At 38.3% G+C, this 27,553-nt stretch overlaps 1 protein-coding gene across 1 annotated transcript; it reads right to left on the bottom strand.

Annotated features, from left to right (window-relative positions):
• Window positions 1–916: 916 nt before the first annotated feature.
• Window positions 917–27,379, bottom strand: LOC137274423 (N-alpha-acetyltransferase 15, NatA auxiliary subunit-like). Its single transcript, XM_067807595.1, has 21 exons — window positions 27,220–27,379; window positions 22,815–22,899; window positions 20,287–20,391; window positions 19,524–19,612; window positions 18,981–19,049; window positions 18,546–18,680; window positions 17,503–17,770; window positions 13,794–13,889; window positions 12,761–12,867; window positions 12,011–12,086; window positions 11,739–11,911; window positions 10,958–11,110; window positions 10,561–10,689; window positions 9,860–10,009; window positions 8,923–8,986; window positions 7,191–7,378; window positions 5,957–6,065; window positions 5,479–5,577; window positions 2,324–2,464; window positions 1,792–1,889; window positions 917–1,184 (listed from the first exon to the last, which is right to left on the bottom strand). Exons 1-21 carry the CDS (start codon window positions 27,274–27,276, stop codon window positions 1,014–1,016), a joined length of 2,562 nt encoding a protein of 853 aa, XP_067663696.1. The 5' UTR covers window positions 27,277–27,379; the 3' UTR covers window positions 917–1,013.
• Between the last annotated feature and the right edge of the window lie 174 nt (window positions 27,380–27,553).

Raw genomic sequence — 27,553 nt, 5'->3', positions numbered from 1 at the left:
CTATCTCATTTATTAACTAGAGCGATCAATTTCATTCATGATTCATTTTGTAACGGTCAGGGGTCTAACATAAATAAAGCTTGTAGCCACAATGAGGAAAATGCAATGAACCACATGAAGACGTTCCTTGCTCAGGCAGTTTGAGCAACGATAAGCTACATCTCTTGGCACATTGGAAGTATTCCCATATTACTTCCCCTAAAAAACATATTCCAATAAATAAATTTCCAAGAACTTGAGATGATTCTTCCATTCTTTACAGTCCACAGGTAAAGCTCTCAAAGATATGCTATGTTCTGTACAACTGAACATTTCCGCTTTCAGCAGATGCAGCACAAGAAATACAAAACTGGGAATAGAAATGCTGGTTCGTGACAAATTCAGTTGATAAGTGAAAACTCAGCTGACTGAAAGGAAAACATCAGCTGTGACATGTCATACAATGAATATAAGTTGTCAGGAATACATCTCCTGTTGTGAAGAGTCAATATTCTAGTTTAATGTGGCACAGGTCCCATTTCTATACAAAACTGGTTTGTATCACCTCTGAAATATTCTCTATGTACTGAAGACGGAAGAAACACAATCCATACAAAAATCACATCAATTTGTATCTTAGCTTTGAACCTTTTCACACTTTAGAGTAGTGTAAAAGATCTTGACATTGTTTGGGAATACGTTCAGAAGCACTGTGTGGATCAACGATAGAAGAACAGTGTCAGCTTTTCCAGAGAGATCAGTAAAGCGTCTCGTGATAAGCTGAATATACAGCCCCAAACAAACCTCGCCCCGGTTGTGTTTGTGTGTACACTGTAGTTTTCAATGTGTCAAACACTTTCCTGTAGTGTACATTGGTTCAATGTTTCTACATCCCTGGTAGCACATGAAACACCTCTTGGGTGAAAGTACCAGGACATCAATGTCAACATCCAAGAATAAGGACTCTGTGTCAGCCATAACAAGTCTCCCTTGTGGGGAGTGTGAATTACAAGAGTATCACAGTATGTCAGGTTCTATGACGTCGAGCCATTGGCAACAATCTGATCAGGCTGTGTGGAGGGAGGGATGATGAACGCGGTTGCATATGGAAACACATTATGACATCTGGCTTGGTAGTCCTGGGCATCTTTCTCGCAACTGCCGAAGTCTCCTCGGCACAAACACTCCAATACTTCTATGCAGTTCTGAAACAGAGATTTTCAAGTAATACACTGAATAACTTGAGGCATTCCCTCTCCTCCCCACTAGGGTCAGATTTTCATAAAATCTCGCACAAACAATTTACCTTAAATTAATGTTTTATCTGCTTATCATTCTGAGGTTGTTTTATTTTTTTTAACACTGCACTCTGCAAAATCCCAGCTATATGGAGTTGGTCTTTAAATAATCTAGTGTGGACCAGATAATCAAGTGATCAACAACATGAACACTGATATACACAATTGGGATACAATGACATTTAACAACCAAGTCAGCCAGTGCGACCACCTTATCCTATCAATCGCCTCTTACGACACACATGGGTTACTGAAGATAATTTCTGACCCGGATCTTCACAGGTGAAGAGAACTCAGTGGGGCCAGGTCATGCACTGCACCAGTACTGGCAAGATCCATAAAAGTAGTATTCATCATTCATTACAGGAATTAGATGTGGGAACTCTCGCTTCTGTGTTTTCAGGCACTCCGTAGCAGTATTCCATACTACTGGGATACAAGGACATGCATCAATCATCTTCATGGGAAGGGGTTCAATCTCAAATACCTACAGCAAACAAAGCACTGTACACACCTTGATTGTAACTCCTTTGATATCATTGGACAAAGATGTCGCCAAGGAGATTGCTTTCACCTGTGTAGCCTGGTCTAGCTCGTACATCATTCGGGCGCCTGGCAAAAAGACGTTTAAGATATTGTTACATAAAGAAATTAAGATACAATTATTCACAACAGTTATTAAAAACCAGAGGATATTAATTTCCACCTCATAACCTTTCCGTGCCCCCCAAAAAACATATTTGGAGTTATCTCCCTTTCATGAAAATTCACAAACATCTGAAAGCAGTAATTAAAAGATTTCTTCATGACAGAATATACCACAAATATCTTTAGACTAAAGTGGTCAGATACAAAAAATATTAAAAGATGAGTCTATGGGCAAAAGCTGTGCTATATTTTTCTGTTGGCCAACACAATAATTCATATGAGTAACATGCATGATTTGTGATCCATTGCTCCGTCTGACTAACACATCAAACTATTTGAAACACTGAATACGCATACGTTGTGGACCTATAAAATGTCTTGTGAAGTGTTTCAATAACCTGCAAGTAGATGTTCTAAGGATTTGGAGTTTCTAGCAATGAACTCATCGTTGAGCGTGTTTGCAGACTTCCCCTCGTACACTCGCTCCACTTCCTGGTTTATCACAGACTGCAAGGGTTCACTCAGCTCACTCCTCTTCACTGAAATCCACAAAAATTACAATCACCAAGATACCTTAAACTCAAATCATAGCTCGGTGTTCTATTCCAACAAAAATATCAACATCTAAATGCAATAATTCTAAATCATGACGTTTAAACTTCATCAAAACAGCTTTGCTTTTGTAAAAGTCAAAGCAATTCAAAAGACACTAGACAAGAGCAAGAGTCATCAGAAGATGACATATCCCCCCGGCCCCCACATATTTGAAAGGACAGTTACTTGTGTTTTTAGACTGAACTGTTTCCATGGAAGTCATGAAAAATATAAATGCCATATATCTGTAATCAGAAAAAGTCACCACTTCAACATCTGTCTTGTATATCTGCCAAGATCTTTTGAAAGATATGAAATGGTTTTTGAGTTGTGCTCCGGAAACGAAGTCAGCAAAGCGTTCATGGAACCGAGAAAATAATACATCATAAAAACCTGTAAATAGCAAAAGGCCCCACTTTGGGGTCTGCCACACATATCTACCAAGTTCTACTGACAGATATTAAGAAGTTTTTGAGTTCTGCTCCGGAAACGGAACACACCTCTCACTTTTGAGAGTAAGTCTGAAACGTTTCCATGGAAACCGAGAAAATAATAAATCACAAAAACCTGTAAGAAGCAAAAGGCACCACTTTAGGTTCCGATTGATATATCTACCAAGTTTTGCAGAAAAATATCGAACGGTTTTGGAGTTCTGCTCCGGAAACGAAACACACCTCTCACTTTTGAGACCATGTCTGAAACATTTCCATGAAAACCAAGAAAATAAATCACAAAAACCTGTTTAATACCAAAAGGCACCACTATAGGTTCAGATTGATATATCTACCAAGTTTTGCAGAAAAACATTGAATGGTTTTTGAGTTCTGCTCCGGAAACGAAGCCCATCCCTCCATTTTGAGAGTAAGTCCAAAACATTTCCATGGAAACTGAGAAAAAAAAAAATCACAAAAACCTGTACATAGCAAAAGGCACCACTTCAGCTTCTGACTGATATATCTACCAAGTTTTGAAGAAAAATATTGAATGGTTTTTGAGTTCTGCTCTGGAAACGAAACACACGTCTCACTTTTGTGACTATGTCCGAAACGTTTCCATGGAAACCGAGACAATAATACATCACAAAAACCTTTATCTAGCAAAAGGCACCACTTTAGGTTCTGATTGATAAATCTACCAAATTTGCATAAAAATATTGAACGGTTTTGGAGTTCAGCTCCGGAAACAAAATGATTACGGACGGACAGACGAGGCGTTGACTATCTAAAAGAAGCTAAATAACTGACGGAAATAGAAAAACACTGTTTTTCGGCTGTTACTCTGTATCTCTCAAATTTACACAACTGTACATAGGATATGTCGAAATAACTCACTTCGGCCTATTGAGAAAAGCATGTTTACTCGTACAATTGGACAAACCTTAAGAAAAATACAAATAGCTGCTGAAAACAATAGATCAGACTATAGATGGCAATTAGGTTGCTCTGCCAGGTATGACAATGGAAAGTCGCCTCACCTGGCATGAAATGCATGCCCTGCCGACTGGGGCAAGGGTTCATTTCAAAGACCTTTCGTGCTTTTTTTTATGTGTGTTGAGGATGTCTTATCTATTAATGAACATGTCTCAAAATATACAGATGGCATGACCACCTAGAGATTGACATCACTGGATATTATTTGTAAATTGTTATATTACGCCGTGTATTTCCCCAGTTTAATTCTCCTAAAGGATTATATCTTAGCTGATATCTCTATCCCCTAGCCATCGTCTCCAACACCTGTCCTAATTCTGCTTTTGAGATGTTCTCTCCGATCCGTTTCTATATATAGTGACAGTGAGACTCCATGGTAGCTACATACTTAATAGTTTCAGCATGAAAGTTAGTATTTTTTACGACAGCTACCATTTATAATGAAGCTAAGTCTAGTTTAAAAATGAATATTTAAAAAGTGCCCTTCATAATACCATATCATTGCAAACTAATCTGCATAGTTATAGTCTGTTCCAAATAAGTCGCATTGCTCATTTATGTACTAATCTCTCCTCAGTAGAATCTTTTTTTCATGTTTCCTATCTCCCAGCCACTGGAACTGTAGTAAGGCTGAATTTATTTTAACAGACATTTCACACTTTCAAGTATTAAGTACATAACTTTAGAGATAAACATGACAAAACATGCCTTTTCTCTATCTTCGACAGTACTTTAAGAAATACTTCAGTTGGCCTTCCAAATATATCACAAATATTAATCTAAAAATAAAAATCCCAGATTCCTGTAAATAGGATCTCCCAGTTATATCCGTTTAATTTTATGCCACTTAACAATAATTTATAGCAAGCAATATCATGGCAGAAAGACCACAAATGGGCTTCACATCTTGTACCCATGCAGAGAATTGAACCCGGGTCTTTGGCATGGCGAGTGAACAATTTAACCACTAGGCTACTCTACCACATCCAAATGCACAGAATGAGGTTTACATTTATCACATCTGAACAGTTATTTCATTAGTTTAAGTCTTTTCAAAATCTGTACCAATACAATGTATTGTATTGTTGTCGATTTACTCTGAATCTGAACGTAACATTTTACATGTAGTAATATGATGTACTTGGTAAATACATAAGAGAATACTTTTCATTTTGTGCTCATATTCATTAGACTTGTTGTGGTGATAGGTATAGCAAAATGGGTGAGCTAGTATAGTTTTACACAGCACCCAGCAATATTCCAGCTTTTGGGCGGCGGTCTGTAAATAATCGAGTCTGGACAATCCAGTGATATACAGCACGAACACTGATCTACGCAACTGGGACACTATGACATGTGTCAACCAAGTCAGGAAGCCTGACCATGTGGTCCTGTTAGTTGCCTTTTACGACAAGCATGGATTACTGAAGATGAATTCTAACCCTGATCTTCCCAGGTTGGTGGAGTAAAAGGAAAGTCATTCATGGAAGCCACTCTCTGCTCAAGAGTTATCAACCCCATATACTCACCGAGCTGAAGATACCTTATTTTACATATGTGGAACTGGGGATCGTAGGGGTCGGTCTGGAAACCTCGCTTAATGGACTGCAACATCAGTAATAATTTTCCTGCAAAGTAAAGGAAGGGAAATCTGACACTTTGAATACGAACATACTAGAAAATGATAGTTCTAACCAAAGTTTCCTCTTTCGAAGAATATGTGACAAAATGAGGTTTGACAATTTCATCCACATCAAGATATTTTGAAATTAGTATGGGAGTTAAGTGACAAGGTAAAGGACATCTACCACATGACTGAGTGAGTTTAGTTTTACACCACTTCTAGCAATATCCCTGCCATATAAGGTGCCCGTGTGGGGAATGGAACCTGGATTTTCAGCGCAACTGGTGAATGCTTTAACCCCAAGGCAGCCCCATTACATGATCAAACCTATATATATATATAACAAGGACAATATTTTCTCTTTGTAGAAATATTTTTCTCACCTTTCCTAGAGTAAATTTCATAAGCTAAAACATGTGTTTCTACCCTCCGAGGTGACAGAAGCTGCAGGGGCCTCATGAAGCGCATGGCCTGTTCCAGGGGGTCTTCAGCCTACAAAGTTGTAAACAGTGCATTAACATCATTTGGAAGATAGGCACAGTAGCTATTAGCAATAGCTTTAGTTTGCATAACTAAATCGTTAGTTGATAAATGACAGGGGCACCTGTATGATGCTAGTCTGCAAACAACGTAGTCAAGACCATCACAGTAACTAACTCGATTCTCAGCCTATGCAGTTTGGATGTTATCACATCAAGAAGTCTGTGAGGATGGCCACCTGACTGTCGCCTATTACGACAAGCATGAGTTTGTGAAGATCCAACAGATAAAGATCTGCATACTTGGTGGCTATCAGTTATCATGTAACCTTGGTTCAACAGAGTAAACTGATAGATGCTATGTTTGGAGGGATAGACAGGGGATGGGCAGTAGAGCTGTGATGATCGGACAATAAATATATCGATAATTTTTCCATATTGTATATTTATCATTGTCATTCACTGACCTTAAAATTGTTACTTTTCATTAGAAAATGACAGTTATGTCAAAATTTACACTGTTACTTGATATCAAAACATACATTGTTAAAACAAATACCTCAAGATAGCATAGCATGATGTGAATCGAATTGTACTGTATCGTGCCAAGATATCACGATACGTACTGTATCATGAATATTCTGTACTGTCACGCCTCTAATGGGAAGAAAGGTGACTGAAAGTGGACGTTTGTTCTTAAATGCCACTCCCTGATATATGCCTGTCATCAATCAAGTCTGGACCAAACTCACTAATGGTTTGTGTAATGATGTCCCATGTTGTTTTGGGGTGTGTTGATAAACACTCACCAAGCCTGACCTCCCGAATCCTGTAGATGACAAACTCGCAAGTGTATTTATCTTGGGGAAAATGCTAACCTAACATTTGCACACAGACAATCATGAACTACTTCCATGTTTCATTGTTTGTTGTTTATGCCGCATTCAACAATACTCCAGCAATATGGCAGTGGTCTAGATATAATGTCTGGACCAGACATTCCAGTGATCAACAGCATAAGCATCATTCTACACAACTGGGACTGCACTGATGGGGAATGTTTACACCAGGTAGCCACTTGTTATGTCTGAGTGTGACAACAGAAAAGCCTGTGAGTCTACAACATAAAGTTTCATACCTTGGCCAGTTTGTCTGGCACAAGTTCTTCTTCCTTGGGACCATCCAGGTCACCATCCTGGCTTTTCTTGTTCTGCAACTCCCTCTTCTCCATTTCGGCTCTTTGTCGTTCCCGAGCCATCTCTGCTATCTTGGCTGCCTTCCGCTGTTTCCGTTTCAGCTTTTTCAGTTCACTAGGACTAAGATTTTCTGTGAAATTCAAGAGGGAACATAACTACTGGTGTATTGTTAATGCACACAACATGATGCTATGGCGTACATCAGGCCCATGTGCAATAGCATAACAAGGCTTCTTTCAGGTTCTGGTATATTTGTCATGATAGATCATGATGACAGAAAGGTAAACAAGAAGATGCATAAAAATTATCACTGTCATGATAATTTAAGTCATGCCATTTCAATTTCAGGTGTGCCATAAATTCATGGTCTATTAAACTGAACTTGCAAAACATTACATGACTTGAAGTGAAGGAATGGTGAACACATGCTTAATACACATTCACAAACAAATCAAGTGTGCCATAAGGGCATGCTGTCAAAAACATAACCGTGCCATTTCAATTTTAGCTGTACCATCGGTGACGATGAATAACGTATAAAGAAGCACTGTCACTAAGTTGACACAATCTTCTGTTGCAAATTATCAAATCAAATAAAAAAAGGAATGAAAGTGAAGGTCGTAATTTAAAATGAAGTTAAATGTCAACAAAAACATACTCTCTTGAGATCTTGCTCTGTTGCTCTTTTCAAGAAACATGTTGACCTTGACACTGAATGTCTTAGTGTATGAAACATGCAAAAATAGTAATAAAGAAACTGCTTATTGAAAAACATTTAAGGGACGTCAAGGTTTATGTTGATAATCCAGAAAACTGTTTTTGAGGCATCTTGCAGGCAATCTTAACATGCAGTTTAAAATGCTGAAGCACTGAAAGTGTCAGCATGACCTTGAAAATTAACTGAATGTCACCAAAACCAACAGGGTCCTGTGCCTTCCCTAGATACAGCTTGGTGTTAAATATTAAGAAAATCCAGTGAACTGTTCTTGTTGACAAGGGTAAAATGTAAAGTCCCCTTGTGACCCTGAAATGAAGGTCAAGGTCACCTGGGACCTTTCTCATAGCGGGATGAACAAAGAATCATATATGAAAAGAGCCTAGTCAATGGTTCTTAAGATAATCCAATTTGTAGATATGGACATAGCCTAACACTATATCCCACACTACACTGCTTAAATGCGTGCCAGAGGTCAAAAACATATTTCACAAGATGCATGTTTTATATGAAAGGCAAAGAATGTCGGTTAAATTCTTCAGTGAACATTTTTCAGTTGAAGGTATTAGTCTAGCTGATTACACACCAAATGCATCTCCAGTTGTGAGATCTCTGAACCAAATCAGAGTCGATGTTTCTTTTTTTTTAGACAATGCACTCAGCAATATTCCAACTGTAAGGGAGCAGTCAGTAAGTCATCGTGTCTGAACAAGATAATCCAGTGATGAACAGTAAGAGCATTACCTATGTAATATATAGACACATGCTTTCTTTACACAGCTGAATTTAGTCCCAGTTGATTTTGGTGACATTCAAGTAATTTTCAAGGTCTTTCAACACTTACATGACTTCAGCAGGTTAAACTGCATGTTAAGATTGTCAGTGGGATACCTCAAAAACAGTTTTCTGGATTTTCTTCATAGCCATTGAAGACTTTCCCTATCTAATGATGATCTTACCTGTATCTAGGTTATTTTCTTGTTCGTGTTCTGTAAGCGGGTGGTCATGTAAATGTAAATAGATCTGCAAAGAAAGCAACGATCATGAAATCCTGGTGTGACATCATCAATCCCTTTCATATCCTTTAATTTTACTGCATCAGTTCAAGTAGGCTTCATGATTTTTTTTCAGAAGGATCTATTGAAAACATCATGTGCAGTGATATCAGTATAAATAAGTCTAATCATTGTACAGCAATCCCAATTTATCTTTAACAGAAGTATTTTCACAATTCTGTAACTTCAGGTTCTGAAAGCCTTTGAAAATTCAGTACATTATACTGCATGCAACAGTGTATATTTAACAAATTACCTCGGAATAACTTCTTTGAGTGGCATTGAGAAGTTGGTGTGATTGCGAATGAGGAGCGGCCAATGGATTTACAACTTATTTGATATAATAAGAGCGATGTGTTGGAGAAGCCACTTGATAATGGTGGTAGTAGCTGCACTGAAACGTCTCTCATACTCTCGAAGTTGTATATCCATAGAACTCTCCTCGTTGTTAATCCATGAATATCCAAGATACAGGATGATGGTTTGGAAATACTCAAGTCTGGACCAGACAACCCATGAGCATTGATCTTCGTCGATGGTATGCAATGACATCTGTCAACCAAGTCAGCATGCTTGACGACCCAATCATGTTACACGTTCCTAACAACAAGCAGGGGTTGCTGAAGAGTCACATGAGATGCCGGACCTGGATTGCTGGCATCCTCATAGGTGGAGTGAGTGAGTGAGTGAGTGAGTGAGTGAGAGGATATGGGTTATGCTGCTATTAGCAATATTCCAGTATTCCAGTCCAATGCTTTAACCATTAGGAAACCCCTACCCATGGGTGGAAATATCAAATAGAACATTAACAGGAAATTGAAAGATTGAGCAAAACCATTACCTCTATTGCTATCCTAGCAGCCCTGTAGTAGAAGGGGTGACTCCTCAATTTGTCTTCTAACCTCAACAGGCCAACATATGCCCGTAACGTCATCTTCCTCATACAGTAGGTGTGGAAGTCAAACTGGTCCTCAATGATTTCCGTAAAATGCTGAAACACCAATGATATTGTTAGCAGATGGAGTTGACCTCATACAATCTCACAGTACACTATAACCATCATATGCTTGCTCACAACTGAAGACAAGCAACATTTTAGACCAGGGTATAGATTTTCGAAGCTCACTTAGCGTTAAGAAAGTTAAGTGCCATATATTAACACAGACTTACGACTATCTTAGTGCTAAGAGTGCTTTGTAAATCTAGGCCCAGGTCCAGATGTGTCTTTGTAAAACATGATACTGCATCAGTCAAAGTTGGCTTCATCTATTTCAGAAGGATCTATTGTAAACATCACATGCAGCAACATCAATATTCAAAATCAGTCATTAGGCTTTGTGAATAATTTTTGTATGCAAATAAGTAAAAATAAATTGGGTTATGGTGATAGTGTAGACACTTCACAGTCAGCGCATCTGGACTGCTGTACTCCTTTAACATCCAGCTCAAAAGCAAAAAGGGAAAAATTTGGGAACTGAACCCAGGTTTTCTGGGTGATGAACCAAAAGGTTATCTACAGGAGTGCCCACATGAACTGCATACCCTATCTATCTCATGGCACTTCTTGAGGGCATCGCCCCATTTGCCAAGACGCTGGTATGCAGCTGAACTCTCCGTTTGGAACCACATACACTGCATCTCGTTCAGATTCTCTGTTGCAGAAACACCCTCCTGAGGAAAGAATAGGTTTTCATTTAGGTTTCATATTACCTGCAGCACACACTTGAACATATAACACAGCAATTATCGGAAACTTAAAAAATTTCTAAGGACCACTTTCAAATTAATAGTTTGTTGGTCAGGCCATAGTAAGATGCAAGCATGGGGTGGTCCTTACTTGTGTTTTTGTGGTTGGCTACTATTTCGTCTATCAGATTTGAAAAAAAACTTTGACTGGGTATGACATGCTTCTATTCAGCTACTGCTGAGTTATACCCACCCTGGTGAACTTGGCACACATATCGGACGCCTCCTGAATGAGGTTACCACGCAGCATGTACTTGGCACATTTGGAGTTTATATAGCGGTCAGCTGTGTCTAGACTTTGTGCTTCATCCATCAGCCGGACAGCCTCTTCAATGTCACCTGCATGCTACAAGTAGAGGAAGATAACACTATAAATCATTCATATCAATGTTCAAACTTGATCATCACTGATGAGTCCTTGTCGTCACCTAATGCCAATCTATGAAGATTTAGCTGCACTCTGATTCAAATACAGCAGCAATTCCTAAGGATCACGCTTAATTTTGAGTTTATGTTGCTTTTATTGTAATGTTCTGTAGCTTATTTTTCATCTGTTCACAAACTCTAGTTAGAGATTTATGAGCCACGTTTCAACTGGTGACTTTCATAAACACACTTTGAAAAATATTGGGACATACCCCAAATTAGTTTACAACTCAAGAAATAATTTTTTTTTAATAACTTTTTTTAACTTAAACTAACAGATGTTGACGATTTAAAGGCAACACTTCCTATGGGCTATGGAAAGTCCAACCCACACACAACTCATCTGTGAGTGAGTTGGGTTTTACACCGCACTCAGCAATAAGGCAGCGGCACAACTCACTTGTAATGGCTGGCATCAACCTTTCTGAAGTGTGATTAGGAAAGGCATTTTGATTGCTACTTCAGCCATCCTGTTAGCAACTTTTTGAATGAACTGGTCTGAAATGAAATCAGCTCCTGTCTACAGGCAGTGAGTAAAAAGGTGTTACCTTATGTAGTTTGGCCTTGAGGACATAAAGCTCTATCAACAAGGGAGTGTGTTCCAGGCCCAGATCACAGTAGTGAATGGCCTTCCGGATGTCACCGAGGTAGTCAAAATGCTGAGCCAGGTAATAGTATGTCCACAGCAAGGCCGTAGCTGGCTCCTTCTCTTCATTCTCACCTAAGGGAAACAATGGCAATGTCATATGTCACATACTTATTCATCAACAGTGGTACTTCTACCTTAAAAGAACATTTCTACAGACTACAGTGTACTTACCAACATTGGCATCAAAGTAGCCTGTAGTACTCAAATTATTCACATAGCCTAGAATCAAATCTTCTATAATCTTCACCTGAAACAGAAACATACAGGAATGATTAACTCACAGAAAGTCGTTCTCACATAGTCAAAAATAGTCCAAACCGTATCATATATCATGCTCTTTTATTTTTGTTGTTATTGTTGTGATATGGTAAACATTTCAAGACAAGAGTTTATAAAATGTGACATCTCCCTGGGCAAGTGCCATAGATATTGTATGTGCCTGTCCCCTGACTCCCAAAGATTAGGTACCCAAAATTTGAAGTGGATGTAAATAGAGTTTAGAATGTATAACGCCCTTAAGGGACAGGGGTTGTATTCTCCCTAAGGACTTGAGACTGATAGATGGGATGCTTACAGATACAGAGAAGTAAAACGCTCACATTTGAAAAAGTTTGGAAAACGACTGTATAATTTAATACTTTTACAAACCACTACATGGGTGGACACCAGAATCTAAGAGCAACAAAATCTGGCATTGAAGAGTGTAAACTGCTTAATGCCAAAACTGTTACCTGACTAAATAGCTTGGCTTTACAAAATGTGGCGTACATGATTATCCCTAAATGATGAATTTGTAATTGGGCAGATTTTTGTAGTGATCAGTACCGTCTGGGTTAAAAAAATATATACAAACATGTCAAATTAGGAGCTTAGCTTTCAAAGAGACCCTACCATCTTTTGCAAGCTCATTTATTGTTTTACCTTTTCAACATCATGATAAAGTGGTCTCATAGCCACAAACAATGGAGGGACGCCTTTACGGATAGCTTTCTTCAAGTATTCGTCTGCGTAACTCCTCAAAACCTCATCTACAAGAAAGAACAGTTGATTACTTTCAGTCCTGTCTTAACAATACTGATCCACAGGTGATATATAACTAGAGTGACTTTAAAATGTTGAATAAATCCAAACATGTAACATTTTATTTGGATTACACTTTCTCAGTAAAGTACACATTCTAGTACTTTTGTTGGGTCTTTGAATGTCATTTAGAAGTGAAAATACATAAGAATGAAGATTTTTATGGAGATCAACTTCTTTATGTGAGAACACAACGTTTCGGAGTTAATGCTTACTCCTTCATCAGGTGAAGATATGGAAAAGTGCTTCAGATCTGATATACAAAACTATACAATATACTTTATAGCAACAAGGAAGTGAAACTACTCTTCTAGTCAAGCCTACAGGGTTTGTTGCCAGGTCACTGAGATAAAATGCCACTGTTTAAAATAGCTACCCCCATTCATCGATAGTATTCTGAGCTGGCCCGTTCCAATTTCAACATGTCTTGGTAGGCAACAAACTGACTGTCCTCTCTCCATCATTTATCCACAACATCATAGTCTATCTACCATCTGGAGTGAGTGGGTTTTTTTTAAATACAGCTTTAGCAACACTCCACCAGTATCACTGGGAAATGGGTTTCACACATTATACCCATGCTGGGAATTGAACCCAGGTCTTCAGCATTAGAAGCAAATACTTTGACCACTTGGCTACCCCACCACACGGTAGTGAGTGAAAGCTGGTGATTGTCAGCAATATTCCAGCTATATCACTGCAGTATGGAACGATGAGTGTGCCTGACAAATCAGCTGACTGCATGATTGATGAGGTTCAATGACAATAAACCATGTCACTTGGATACCATGCAAACATCATCTTTCAACTGTTATATAGGCATGAAACTCTAGTCTTAGAATTCAAACAGGTTACACATGAAAGTAACACGCACCTGTTAAGAATGTTAATGGTATTCTCCTTGGTGTGGATGCCCTTGGATACTTCTCATGCACATCCCTGTACAGCTCTAGGCGTTCAGCTTCCGTTTCTAGAACATGTGAAAAAAATAATTAAATAACAAAGAAGATATAAGGGGATAAAACTACATGCACTCAACTTAATACATTTTGGAAATAGATTTGTGACAAGGACATTAATGCCATGTTGTAGAGACGTTTTGCGCATTTTTTCTATTTGTAATTAGTCAACTATTTTATGACAGTTTCTGCATTGTCTTTTCAGCTTTTATTATATTCAGTGGAAGTTGTCAAAACTGGCACTCATCGGGACTGAAGAAATAATTTGGTTTAGACAGTGTGCCTGATTGTACAGCTGACAGCGTTACCTACAACTAGAACTGAACCAGCTTTGTCACCCTCATTGTATCACCATCAAACATGTCAACTCTCTAGCTACATGTACAAGTATACCCATACTGAACTAAGAATAAATTATCTTAGTCGGCAACTGTGTACTTTCAATGCTGGATTAACTGGTGACAAGACACATCATGCCGACTCCTTGCCATGTGCTGGATTAGACAGTGCTGAATCCTGTTTATTGCACATATTTGGTCGGCTCATTTCATGCCACGATGTGGAAATCACAGCTGCCTGACTGCAGAGCTTTAAAATGACAGGACAGAGATTTTATGTTGGTATTGACAACTCGCTGGATTGGACCTGCTGGATTATGACAGGTTCCACTGTTTTTGATAGTATTTTTATAATCAATCAGGGATTGGGAAAGCAAACTTTGACAACAGGCCATTTTCAGGATTATTAGCCATTTTCTGAATTTAGAATGGGCCACTGCCCTTCTATCAATAGTAAACTTCCAAATTTTAATGGGACATTTTTCATTCTAATGCGCAAAATGGTCCGTGGCCAATGCCTTTCCCAATCCCTGAATAATAATGCAATAATCGAAAGTCACTAAAGTATCCCCTTTCAGAACCTTTCTTACTCATCCATGAATCAGCCATAACCAAAACCCTTTCAAGATGAATCATTTGCAACACAAGGAATAGGTTGGCAATATCCAAGGTATATTGGGAGTCCCTGCACTGTTGTATCAGTTGTCAACAATGTGAGGAACCTCTCAGTCTCAGGTACACACATGGACAATTAGCTAGCATTACAGTAACAGGGCTTAATCCCAGATTATGTCAGAATAATAACAAGTGTCTTCATTATTATGGCAATGTCCCTTGCCGCTAAAGAAGAACGAAATATTTATAACATGTTTACAACTTCTTTTTGTTGGTCACATACAAGATACCTGAAATGACTGGTGTCTGCATTATCACCCAATCTACTGGTAAACACATATAAGATGATCCACGACCTGACAAGTGACCCCAATTTGCATACTTGGGAACGCCCCACAGAACGATCCACTTGAAACAAGAGGGATACAGGTTGTCTGATAAATATCGAGAACTTCATGTTCCCCGTGTGTTGCACGCAAGTATTGCAAACGCTTGGAAACAATGTCTTTACGTTCCATTAAAAGTTTACGGTTTAACTGCGTTTTTCGCCACTTAAACCCCATGTCTTTGAGATTTTTTCGAAAACTTTCCTTAGAACCCTTGTAGTTCAACTGGCACTTTGCCATATCATACATCGTATCCAGAGTGGGTAGTTGTTTTTTTACGCCATATAAACTTTGTACAAACTGATGGGACTGCACACTGGTCGAAATCATCAAGTTTGTAACTGCAACTTTGGGTTTGCGCAACTTGGTGGGACTGATAATGTAGGTCCACTCGCTTTCCTACCACCTTCTGGCTTAATGCACTTTAAAGTTGCCGTTGAGAGTCCAGTAGCAAGGCCACTTTGTAAAAGAGAATCTGCTTTGGTTGCACAATTTTTGTTCATATACATGATAACATTGTATGCTATCTCCCTTGCCTGAGAATGAACTATTTGCCCATGTTTTCCTAACCTGGACATTTTTTACTACAACTGAAATCTGTTTAACAGTATTGAGACAGGTGTAAAACAGTAGCGAGACTGGTGTTACACAGTAGCGAGACAGGTGTTGATCAGTAGCGGTGTTGATTTCATGTCACCTTTAGCATGTATTGCATGTGCACAATCGTCAAGCTACCTGTGTGTTAGCAGCCAAGTATACTCGCCCAATTTGTTGTACCGCCTCTCTTGTCACAAATGCGTTTAGAGCACAGGATCATCTAGTATGTGTCTAGCAGTAGGCTGTCAAAAGTGAGCAAGTGAGTTCAGCTTTACACTAAACTCAACAATACTTCAGCTATATGACAGCAGTCGGTAAATAATTGAGTCTGGACCACACAATGCAGTGATCAACAGCATGACCATCAATCTGCACAATTGGGAACTGATGATATGTGTCAACCAAGTCAGTGGGCTTGATCATCCAGTCAAGTAAGTCACCAACTACAACAAGCATAGTCAGTTTAGTTTTACACTGCGCTCAGCAATATTCCAGCTATGTGGTGGCAATCTGTAAATAAGCAGAAACTCCAGTGGTAAACAGCATGAGCATCGATCTGCACAACCGTGGACCTATGATATGTGCCAAGCAAGTCAGTGAGTCTGACCACCTGATCCCGTTAGTCGTCTAATATGACAAGCACAGTTGGCTTTCATGGCAAGCATGGGTTGATGAAGACCTATTCTACCCCGGAACCTTCACGGGTCTTCATGGCAAGCATGGGTTGATGAAGACCTATTCTAACCCGGAACCTTCACGGGTCTTCATGGCAAGCATGGGTTGATGAAGACCTATTCTACCCCGGAACCTTCACGGGTCTTCATGGCAAGCATGGGTTGATGAAGACCTATTCTAACCCGGAACCTTCACGGGTCTTCATGGCAAGCATGGGTTGATGAAGACCTATTCTACCCCGGAACCTTCACGGGTCTTCATGGCAAGCATGGGTTGATGAAGACCTATTCTAACCCAGATCTTCAAGGATCAGGTTGTCAAAACTGAAGACATTGGGTGCAATCTTTTTTGAGATACTGCTTTTACTTAAGTTTGAAAAGGGGTCAAAGAGTTAAGGTGACCTTAAAGATAAGATAAAGGTCACCCAAATAAACTGGAGTCTCTATAATCTATCTCCCAGTGGTTGTCACCAAATTTGAAGACACTGATGACAAAAGTTCATGAGATATCATGTTAACAAGAGTTTGAAAAGTGGTCAGTCATGGAGACCTTGAAAATAAGGTCAAAGTCATCAAAACTGGCTGGTGTGTGTGTAATACCCCAATGTAGGCTGTCACCAAATTTGAAGACAACGGCTACGATAGTTCATAAGATATCACATTTACAAGAATGGGTACAGACTTGCATACACACACTGCTGAATACATAGTCCCCCATTCAGTGCTGCAGTGAGGGACAATAATTCAGCCAGAATAGACACTACTAGTATACTTGTGATAAGTAGTCATAAATGCTCACATCTAAAGCTACATTTGTAGACTTGGTCCTTCAAGTAAATTTACTGCATCAGTTTAAATCAGCTTCATGTTTTTCAGAAGGATCTATTGTAAGCATCACGTGCAGCAATATTGTAACAATTAAAGATGAAATTATTGTACCCCTTCATAAAAGCTGTTCTTGTCCTTTGCTTGTTTCATCCACTGCATGGACATAAAAAAATCACCATAACTCACCTGGATTGACAGATTCTTCTAAGCCTCCATAATATGCCCAATTTTCTGGATTTCTGTTGATCAAGTCTCGATAGATGTCCACAGCTTCTGAAGCTCGGCCCAACTTTGTAAGGATCTCCGCTTTTATCTCTTGGAGGGAAAGGCGATCCACAATCTGGTGGTCAAACATCTTTAGGTGGTCTAGCGCCCTCTGGTACATTCCTGCCTCTCTCATCACCAGGTTCTGGTACATCAGCAGTTCTGAATGTTCGTAGTCAAGTGGCTTGGGCTTGAAGGCAAAATTAGATAAATAAATAATCACGATGAATGAACTGAATGAACAGTTAGTGAGTAAGGTTTTATGCCACTTTCAGCAATGTTCCAGAAATGTCATGGCAGAGGACACTATAAATACGCTTCACACATTGTACCTATTCAACAAACTCATAACATGCTTTCACCACTTGGCTACCCCAGGGCCCTGAATGAAAGGGATTTATGGGATTGTACATCTTATGTCACTCCATTAATATTCAAGTTATACCACGCTAGACATATGAGAACAGACCAAGTTTTCATGTTTAGCAATATAGTGCCCTAAACCAAACCCATCAACCCTTCAACACAGTCCATAAAACCATAGTCATACAGCAGATATGAAACAGGGTTTAATGGCTTATTCAAAATTTATTTAGCTAACTGCTGTTCACTCTAATGCTGGTTGTTTTGTGTAGTCATACTTAGATACTCTGCCATATACAGAAGCACAGTGAGCAGGTATAGCTTCATACTGCTTTTTCTTAAGTTTTGGCAATATTCCAGCATTATTACAGCACAGGACACCAGAAATGGGACTCATACACTGTACCCATGTCGGGAATCAAACCCAGGTTTTCAGCGTGATGATCTTACGCCTTAGCCACTAGGCTACCCCACCCAACAGTATGGACTGTATCAGTAATAACTGACCTCACAGTAATCAGGAAGATCTATTGTCAACATCATGAGCAGCATTAGTTTGCTTGGGGTATAAGTCACACTAAACGTCCTGAATAAGCAATTACCATTTGCGTTTTCCTAAACTCATCAAGAATTTTGAGAGCCATATCGTAATCTTTGAGAAGATGATACGACATAGCATAGCCAATCCACGATGCTCGTTGGCCTGGCCGTAGAGCCAACAGCTGGTACCTTGTTTCCTGCAAGAACACCAGACAGGTAATGGTTAGGTGCATATTTGAAAGAAGACAAACATGTAAATCATTTCAATTTGACTGTGCAGTGCTGGATTACTTCGGTGCCATTTCATGCATTCATGGTTAAAAGATTTGAGACAATTCTGCCGAAGCTGAAGTCATTTGCTCTTTGAAATACTAAAATGAAAGCACTGTCTTCAACTTCTTTGATTATGTATGAAAACATGTATAATAGCTATGTATAATAGTTCTCACAGTCTACAGCTGATGTCAATTTTGGAATCTGTTTTGTCCACTACTCACCCTGTAGCCCTCCAGGTCTCGCATCTGTATCTGTAACAATGACAAGTCCCGCAAGATCTGGAGATTGTCCTGAAACAAATATGTACTAGTTATTAATTATCTTGCGATAAACAAAATAAAACAAGAAGGCAAAGTCATCAATATACCCCACAATGGCAAAAACCTCTTCATGGATATGTCTACTAGATATGATTATGTCAAATGTTTTGGTGACTATATAGCAAAGTGGAAGGAGAGCATTGAACATTCAACCTTGTTGAAAGGTTTTAAATTTCTGCTTCAGAAAAGCAGGGGATAACAAAGTGGTTTTCTCTAGCAGACAAATGTGACTGTTAGATAATACAGCTCAACACGTCCAACAGCTTTTCAGTTACCATGGTTACAAGATGAGTCCTTATCTTGGGAAGAGAAAAGTCTGATGATGCTAATCCCGGACCTTGCCACTTGAGATAAACATGGTGCTGACTAACTGGACAATAACAGACAATCTAGCCTTCACACCCTCAGTAATATTTAATTGAAAAATGCTAAAAAACAACAAACCTTGTCCCACTTAAGAGCATTGCGGTAGCACTTGATTGCCTCATCATACTTGCGATCAGACCTTTGGAGAAGGCCATAGACATGCCAGCCTGGTCAAATGGTGAAGGTTGACAACAAATTATCAAGTCAGATTAATCTGTGACCGACGACATGAAGTGATGTTTAAAGCTCATCTTGAGACCTCTCTCTTTGTGAAATATGAGTGAGTGTTGCTTTTAGCAACATTCCAGCAATGTAACGGATGGGGACACTAGAAATGGGCTTCACACATGCTACCCATGTTGGGAATGGAACCTGGGCCTTCAGCATGACGAGCTAACGCTTAAACCACTAGGTGAACCCACCACCCTTGGGAAATTTGAAAATGGACTGTAACTGTTTTGCACAACGAGCATGCACAAGACATGGAGATCAGCACTATACAAATATCATTATTATTATTATTATTATTATTATTATATAAATTGCACAGAGAGAGACACAGCCCAAACATTGCAATCTAATGATTTCTTTAGGGCATTGTTACAAAACATGTTTGATAAAAAATTATTATCATATTTGTGTTAATTTAAAAGGCTTGCAATGGTTTTTGTTCTTTTCTTTTGTAGCTTTTCATATGCAAAGAACAATCTCTTTGGTCACTACTGCATCACAGTATTATGTAATATGCTTTTTAGGAAATGAGTATACAACATGATCATGACACTGTGATAGCTGTCACTATTTTTCTGGAACATGATGTATGTTGGTGTTTCAAGGATACAGACATGGCTCTTCAGGTCGTTCCGAAGCCCACGTCGAACATAGTCATAGGCCTCTTCCTTGCGACCTAGACAGTTCAGTGTCAGACCTTTCATTGCTAGGGTCTCTGTAACACACAGAGAAAAACATTCATAATCAGCTTCACATAGTCAACATCACCTGCTTTGTTGATAACTACTGCATGAAGAAGTGAGTGAGTGAATTTAGTTTACGCTGCACTCAGCAATATTCCAGCTATATGGCGGAAAACTGTAAATAACAAGACAATCTAGTGATCAACAGCATTAACATCGATCTGCACAACTGGGAACTGATGATATGTGTCAACCAAGTCAGTGACCATCCGATCCTGTTAGTTGCCTCTTACAAGCATAGTCCCCTTATGTGGCAAGCTGAAGACCTATTCTATTCCGGATCTTCACGGGCAGTTGCTCGCTAAAATAGTTGAGCAATATGACCATGATGACAGTGGCGGGTATGTATGTAAATTTTAGAACGGTCAAACTTATGATATCATGAACAACATCCCACACCTTCAGGATATGATGACATGACTGGGGGTGAAATGGTGAACCGTCATATAACCTCAGTATTTTGGCTTCAGTTTGGTATCCCATAATGCAAACAAAAAATTCAGTATTTTTTATTTTCGTACAGTCATTCTATCTGGTCATAACATGACGGTTTTGTTCATTCAAAATAACAAAGGCTATGGTTCTTGTCAATTTTCTGCATCATGATCATCTTTCACATAATGAACCGAAGGCCTTGTGCCACTATAAGTATTGAACTGGGGTAAGAGCGTAGCACTTCGCCTCTACACACGATGACATGATCAACCAAATCACCTAGCCTGACAACAGATTCATCAAGCTGCTGTACACGGTAACAAGTCTCTTGTGGATAACATATAATGTGGAATAGTCACAGGGTACAGGCAGGAAATACTCAAGAACGTTCATGATTCTGACTGTGATGAGAGGGGAATGTCATATTCCTCTTCAGCAGCAACTTAATGGACTAAAAACAACAACTATTTCTGTAAATATCATTCAGTATACCAACATTCAATATTAGGATCAGGAGATTCTCTCGTATTACTACTACATAATTACAGTATACTACATCCTTAATGAACACGTTATTAACAAATAACTACTACAATAAACTTTAGTGGTCCCAATGAGTTTGTTCAACCATACCTGCGTTGAGTAGCATATAGTTTTGGTTATCTGAAAACAATCTGTGTACCTTTGCCAGAAATGCTCCAGATAAACTTGAATTACGTCAGTTATTACTATCATGATCTGCATCATACATTCAAACAGTCCCACAATGGAATCATTGCATCAATGCATAGCTGGCCAAACTGACAGTGCTGGGGTTTCTGAGATGACACAAATACTTAGTCTGATACAGGTCACAGATACATAGCTGTAAGATTGTTAAAGGGATCCTTTGTTACTGATGATTGCCCAAACATGCAAAATGGGCAGTGTATGACAACCCCTCAAACACTACTATTGAAAATTATATCAAAGCATTAGCATCATTTTCAGCAGAACTAAGCAGAACAAGGTTTGCAACACTTTATCTTCAGACTACTGGCTAAACCTGCAGATTGTTTATGCCAGAAATAGGATTCCATGCAGTCTTGACATATCCCGGTGTTAGGAAGTTTCAATGATGTGCGTGTGAGGCAAATAATGTAATTCCTTATCTACAATATCATATAAAGTTTTTATTTTACTAATCTTGAGTGATAAAAGATAAATTCATCTATTTCACACAAAAATATCAAGTGTTTCCTACAAAAATAGCATTGATGACATCGCATCGGCGAAACTGTAGCCACTCGCCATATATCCGGATGTTTTGTAGTTTTCAATGATGAGCCATACTTTTCCCTCAACACTGTGAGAGTGTTTTCATTTCTATCTTGCCTGTCACTGGCAGATAACTCATCTTGCTGAATTTTGCTCGCTATATTTTTTGTTACTCGGGTATACATTCAGTTGATTTTGCACCTGAAAAGGTATTAACAATCTTGGGTAAATAAGACAGATGATCACTTGCTTTTCATATAACTTCACTTCCAGATTTCAACTGTCAATAAAACTCCTCATGACAACAACTGGGTATCTGCCGGTAAAACCGTTTGTGCACTAAGAGTGTGCACATGCTTCCCAATAGTGCTAGTAATGCAATCGTCGAATTCTGCTTGCTCTGGAATATTACTGCTAGAATACTGATGTTTTGGGTAAACCTTAAGTAATACTCATTTCAACATTCCAGGTTGCGAACACCACAATCACTAGCAAATAAGTAAATGGTTTCTATAATTTCAAATACAATCCAATGACATGGTAATTTCTGGTAATACAATGAAACATGACAGAAAAAAGGCATTTTCCAGCACCAGTCATAACTCATCAAAGCTCAAAAACATCCAGCCTCACTATGGCCAACTAAACTTAAATGGTGGTAAATAACGGATAATTGATGGACCTGGTTTACAACACAACTTACCTCCATGTTCTGAGAACTTAGGATTTGTTAGAATCTGTTTTGCAAACTTCAACCCATTCTTATACTGCTTCTGTTCATAGCATTTCTGAAAAAAACCCAAAAGATCATGAATCATTAAGCCATAGAAAGTAAGTTTTACATGTTTGACTTTAGTGTTCACTTAGGTGTGTCGGGCATTATCACAGCAAACGAGTTTAACCTAATCAACTGATTCATACTAGAAACAACTACAAACAAGATTCCATGACGTCTTGGTGCAACAAGCAATTTGAACCAAAGCTTCAAGTCCAGCTGCCTCACGCTAACCTTACTGCATCCTGGAATCAACACTTTGTAATGTACAAAAACCAAGTAACAAGCATACATGGGACAATGTAAGTAAAAATTTCTGCCTTCTTGACCAAATTTTGTCTGGCATATCTACTCTGTACAGAGCTGGAGACAAGCTGCATATTTGTGTAAATACGCTACAGAAAAGGTGAAACACGCCAGAAAAATAAATGCCTGCGTATTAAAAAAAACAACTCCACTAATAATTTATGATTACGCTTTGTCAAAATAACAAAGCGTATTTACCCAATACATCAACATCATGTTGCATATCACATCAATTCAAGCCAGTCGAACTTGAAGCAATAAAAATATTCTTGAATAATTCTAAAGGAAATTGAAATGTGACGAGGAGATAGGATATCAGTCATGGTTTGTTAACCCTTTAGCAATTGATCCATCTATAAATAACGACCAATCAAACAGTGGCTTTCAGTAAAAAATTGAAAATGGTGAGCAGGTGTCTTAAGCTTCCACATGCTCAAAGTAAAATATCCACTTCTTAACACCTTACAAAACAAAAAAACAACAAGTTTATTAGAGGACTGCTAGTTGAATTAAAAGACAAGTACAATATACTGTGTTTCACAATCACAATCAACTTCTGATGATATTGTAACATGTAACATTAGCTATTTGCAGCATGGAGGTGAAACAACATGATGGGAACATGGTTTTGGCAGAAAAAGATTTGACAGATTGAAGACATGACTGTTCTATCATTAAATAGCTATCTTGGTATTTTGTATTACATCGAAACAGATGCAGACTAAACTCGGTACATAATATTTCTTACAGCGAGTCACTGACTGATATAAAGTTTATAGTCACAGAGGCATAGCATATCACAGTAATAACAAATAAAACAAGCATATCTCTGAAAAAAGATTTCAGATTAGGACAATACAATTTAAAAAATACTGAAGATGGTCAACAACTGAAGGTAGACACCATTCTAGGGATGATGGGGTCTTGCAGTACTTTGGCTAACTGCATGGACCCCAGCTGAATTATTACCATCCCTTCAGCCATTTGTGATTGTACTGATATTTAGCCATAATAAAACAACAAATATTATATGCTTAAAAAGGTGTGTAGAGCTAAAATGACTTTGAAAGCTTTGGGGCTACACATGGATAAAGCTGTATTAGCTATAACTTGGCAATGTTGTGTGGATTTTCTTTGGTCTTATTTTATTACTGAATTTAAACACATGTTGCCAGGGATTGGGGGTTGCAGGGGCCATGGACCATTTTACGAATTAGAATGAAAAATGGCCCATTAAAATTTGGAAGTTTACTATTGATACAAGGGCAGTGGCTCATTCAAAATTCAGAAAATGGCTAATAATCCTGAAAATGGCCCATTGTCAAAGTTCTCTTTCCCAATCCCTGCTGTCGCATCTGTCATACTTACAGAAATGAACACCTGGATTTTAAAATTAAAAGACGGTGGGTATCATACCCACATTGACAATAGCTTATATGGAGTTCTACTCTCTCAATGTCATACTCTAACATTCCAGCAAATGAATGAATGTGGTTTTACGCCATATTTATCAATATTCCAGCAATACCAAGACAGGGGGCACTAGAAATGGCCATACACATGTGACAATGACTGAATCATGAAAGAGAATGACTGGATGAAAGCCATGGAAAAATAGAGCTTTCACTCAGGAGCATCATTCCAGGGCCCCTTTCACAAAGCTCTTATAAGCCTAGAAAATCGTAACTTTTCTCGCAGCATCCGTAGTTCCTGTGTTACAGTATAGGAGGTGCAATGGCTATGAGAAAGCTTACCAGATCTTATGCTTACGAGACTGTTGTGAAACAGGGTCCAGGCAGGCAAGTCATAGCATTTTATAACATATTGTGCCCACTGATTTCTCAAATAGACTTCTTCACACTGTGAGCATTTCAGGGTTGGAAATTTACTGACCTACCCTAAATTTAAAACGACTGTTTTAAATTCAACTTTCTTTTTCTTAGTAACCTTACTACTGTTCCATACGACAGATTACATCAAATTTTTTCAGAAAATTTGCTTTCAGGAAAAGGCAATAGATTTGAACGTTAAAAGTTTCCATATTCATCCATCCTTCTGTTAAATATTATTTCCTTCTTGACGGGGAACAAAATTAACCAAACCTTTCAAAATAATGTTTTGTTCCAAACAGGATCAAACATATGGCCAAAGTTGCAGACAGATATCATATATGTATATTCATGTTGAGAGATCAGGGATTGAAACTGCTAAATTTGCATGGCAAGATAAATATTGAAATGGCATGGATGAAATATTTTTTTACAGACTCTGGCGGAGTGACTGAAATCGGTAATACATAAGATGATTCACTTAATGAAAAATGCTATACATTTGACAAATTCAAAAGATTAGAAACACATTTTAATACTGTTTGTAACTGGCACTCTCAATCTCACAGCATAACATGTGCATAGCCATTTTGAATGACAGTGTAATATGACAGGAAATCATCTTTCGGATGTTAACATAGTTTCTCAGTTTAAGTGTCCACCACAAATGAAGGTGAACTATTCTTTCAGTTGAGGAGAGCCATCTCTCAAGTTTAAAAGTTTACATGATGTCGGAAGATTTATTAAACAATAAACTAGTTTGGCTGTTTAATGTCGCTCAGGAATATTTCAGCTATATGGCAGTAGTCTGCATTTTAGTCTGGACCAGACAATTAAGTGATCAACAGCATGAGCATCTATCTACACAAAGTCAGTGGGCCTGTGCATACTAGGGAACCTGGATATGATGTCTTCTCATTCGAGATAATATTGGTGCACTTGGGGATCTTTCTACCTATGGCAAATATACTGCAAAATTCATGCCTTACATCTGGTGTACATGGTCATGCCATGTTTCAAAAACATTTGATAACTGTGCAATCACGGATAGTATTTTGTAATGGATCAGAGCTATTATTCAAACATGCTTTATTAGACCATTCCTGATTATTAAAAAATTCACCCGCACTTTTAAGTAACTCGGACTTCATCTGTGTTTAATTTTGTGTGTATTTTCACATTTCAATGACAGTACATCTATTAAGAATTGAAATGTCCTGAAAATCTCATTTCATGTCTTGAAGAATAATTATTGTTATTTCATCAAAAATACATTCAGTGAAAATGTGTGACAACACAAAAACTTTCAATCATTAAATACAATAGCAAAGTCTGTGTTTATGAAATACCTTAGCTATGAAACACATTAGCTATGCAAGGGCAATCAAATAAAAAGAACATGAATGAAGAGGTCCACATCACAAATAATAGGGGTTTGATACATGATTTAATGCAGGCGAGTATGCATCATATTGTTTCAGGATATTAACAAGGCATCAATAAACTGTAAACCGTATTATACAGTTTCAGTTGCACAGAATCATGTAAACTTCATGATGCAACATGGTGAATCCTTCTACCCTACTAATCCAATAAATACATTTGACTTTGTTATGTGTGCATTCACAACATAAATCTGCTGAAGCATAAATGGTTAATGTTTGGACAGATATTTCCAAACTAGTGCAAGAAAACAGACTGTATTTTATCAGTCTTAGCAATGTCAAACATTGATATTTCAAAGTATCACATAATTGATAATGCTTCCTTTCCTCCATTTCATCAAAATACATTCAATCAACAGATTACTTTTAATCTTGTCCGTATCAAACAGACTACATACTACACATCACTAAGTAGAATCGCACAGCCAGCGCTCAGAAGTTTCTAGACAGACAGGAGCATCCTTGAATGCTTATAACGATAGCCCCTAGAGACAGGTTGAATATTATATCCTAGGTCAGACCTCTTGTGTTTAGTGTCAGCGACAACTACTTGTGTCTGAAGAGCTGTCTAAGACACCTAACTGAAACAATTCAATGTAGTACTTTAGAAATGACAATACATTTTCATTACAATCACAAAAAGTTGCGTGATCGGTAACTAAACAACCTGAAATACAAGAGTCTTCAACATGTTCGTGCTCACTGCAAATCCCCAACCCACGCCCTCGCAAAATTGTGGAGTACGATACATACCAATATTCTTTTGAACAGAGCATTCTCTTTTGGGGGTAATGGGTTACTTGTTGGCATTTTGATAAATTTATCCTGGAGTACGCTAGATTCCAGGTGAGTTTGACTTTAACAAGTGCGAGCACCACGAGGTGCAAATTCCAGTATGGCGGAATCTAATGCTCAAGACAAGTGACGGATGTACGTGATTTAGTAAATTATAAAGTTGTACATACTCAAATCCAAAATGTCTTTTAATATTACATAAAAATGCAAATGAAACATATTTTACTATATTATAGACACAAGTAAAAAATAAATATCATTCCCACAAGCCCATACGATTTCGACTACGACA

The sequence above is a fragment of the Haliotis asinina genome, chromosome 2 (assembly GCF_037392515.1).
Source record: "Haliotis asinina isolate JCU_RB_2024 chromosome 2, JCU_Hal_asi_v2, whole genome shotgun sequence".
Lineage (NCBI taxonomy): Eukaryota > Metazoa > Mollusca > Gastropoda > Lepetellida > Haliotidae > Haliotis > Haliotis asinina.
Note: the sequence above shows the minus strand (reverse complement) of the source record. Positions and strands in the feature narration are given on the sequence as shown.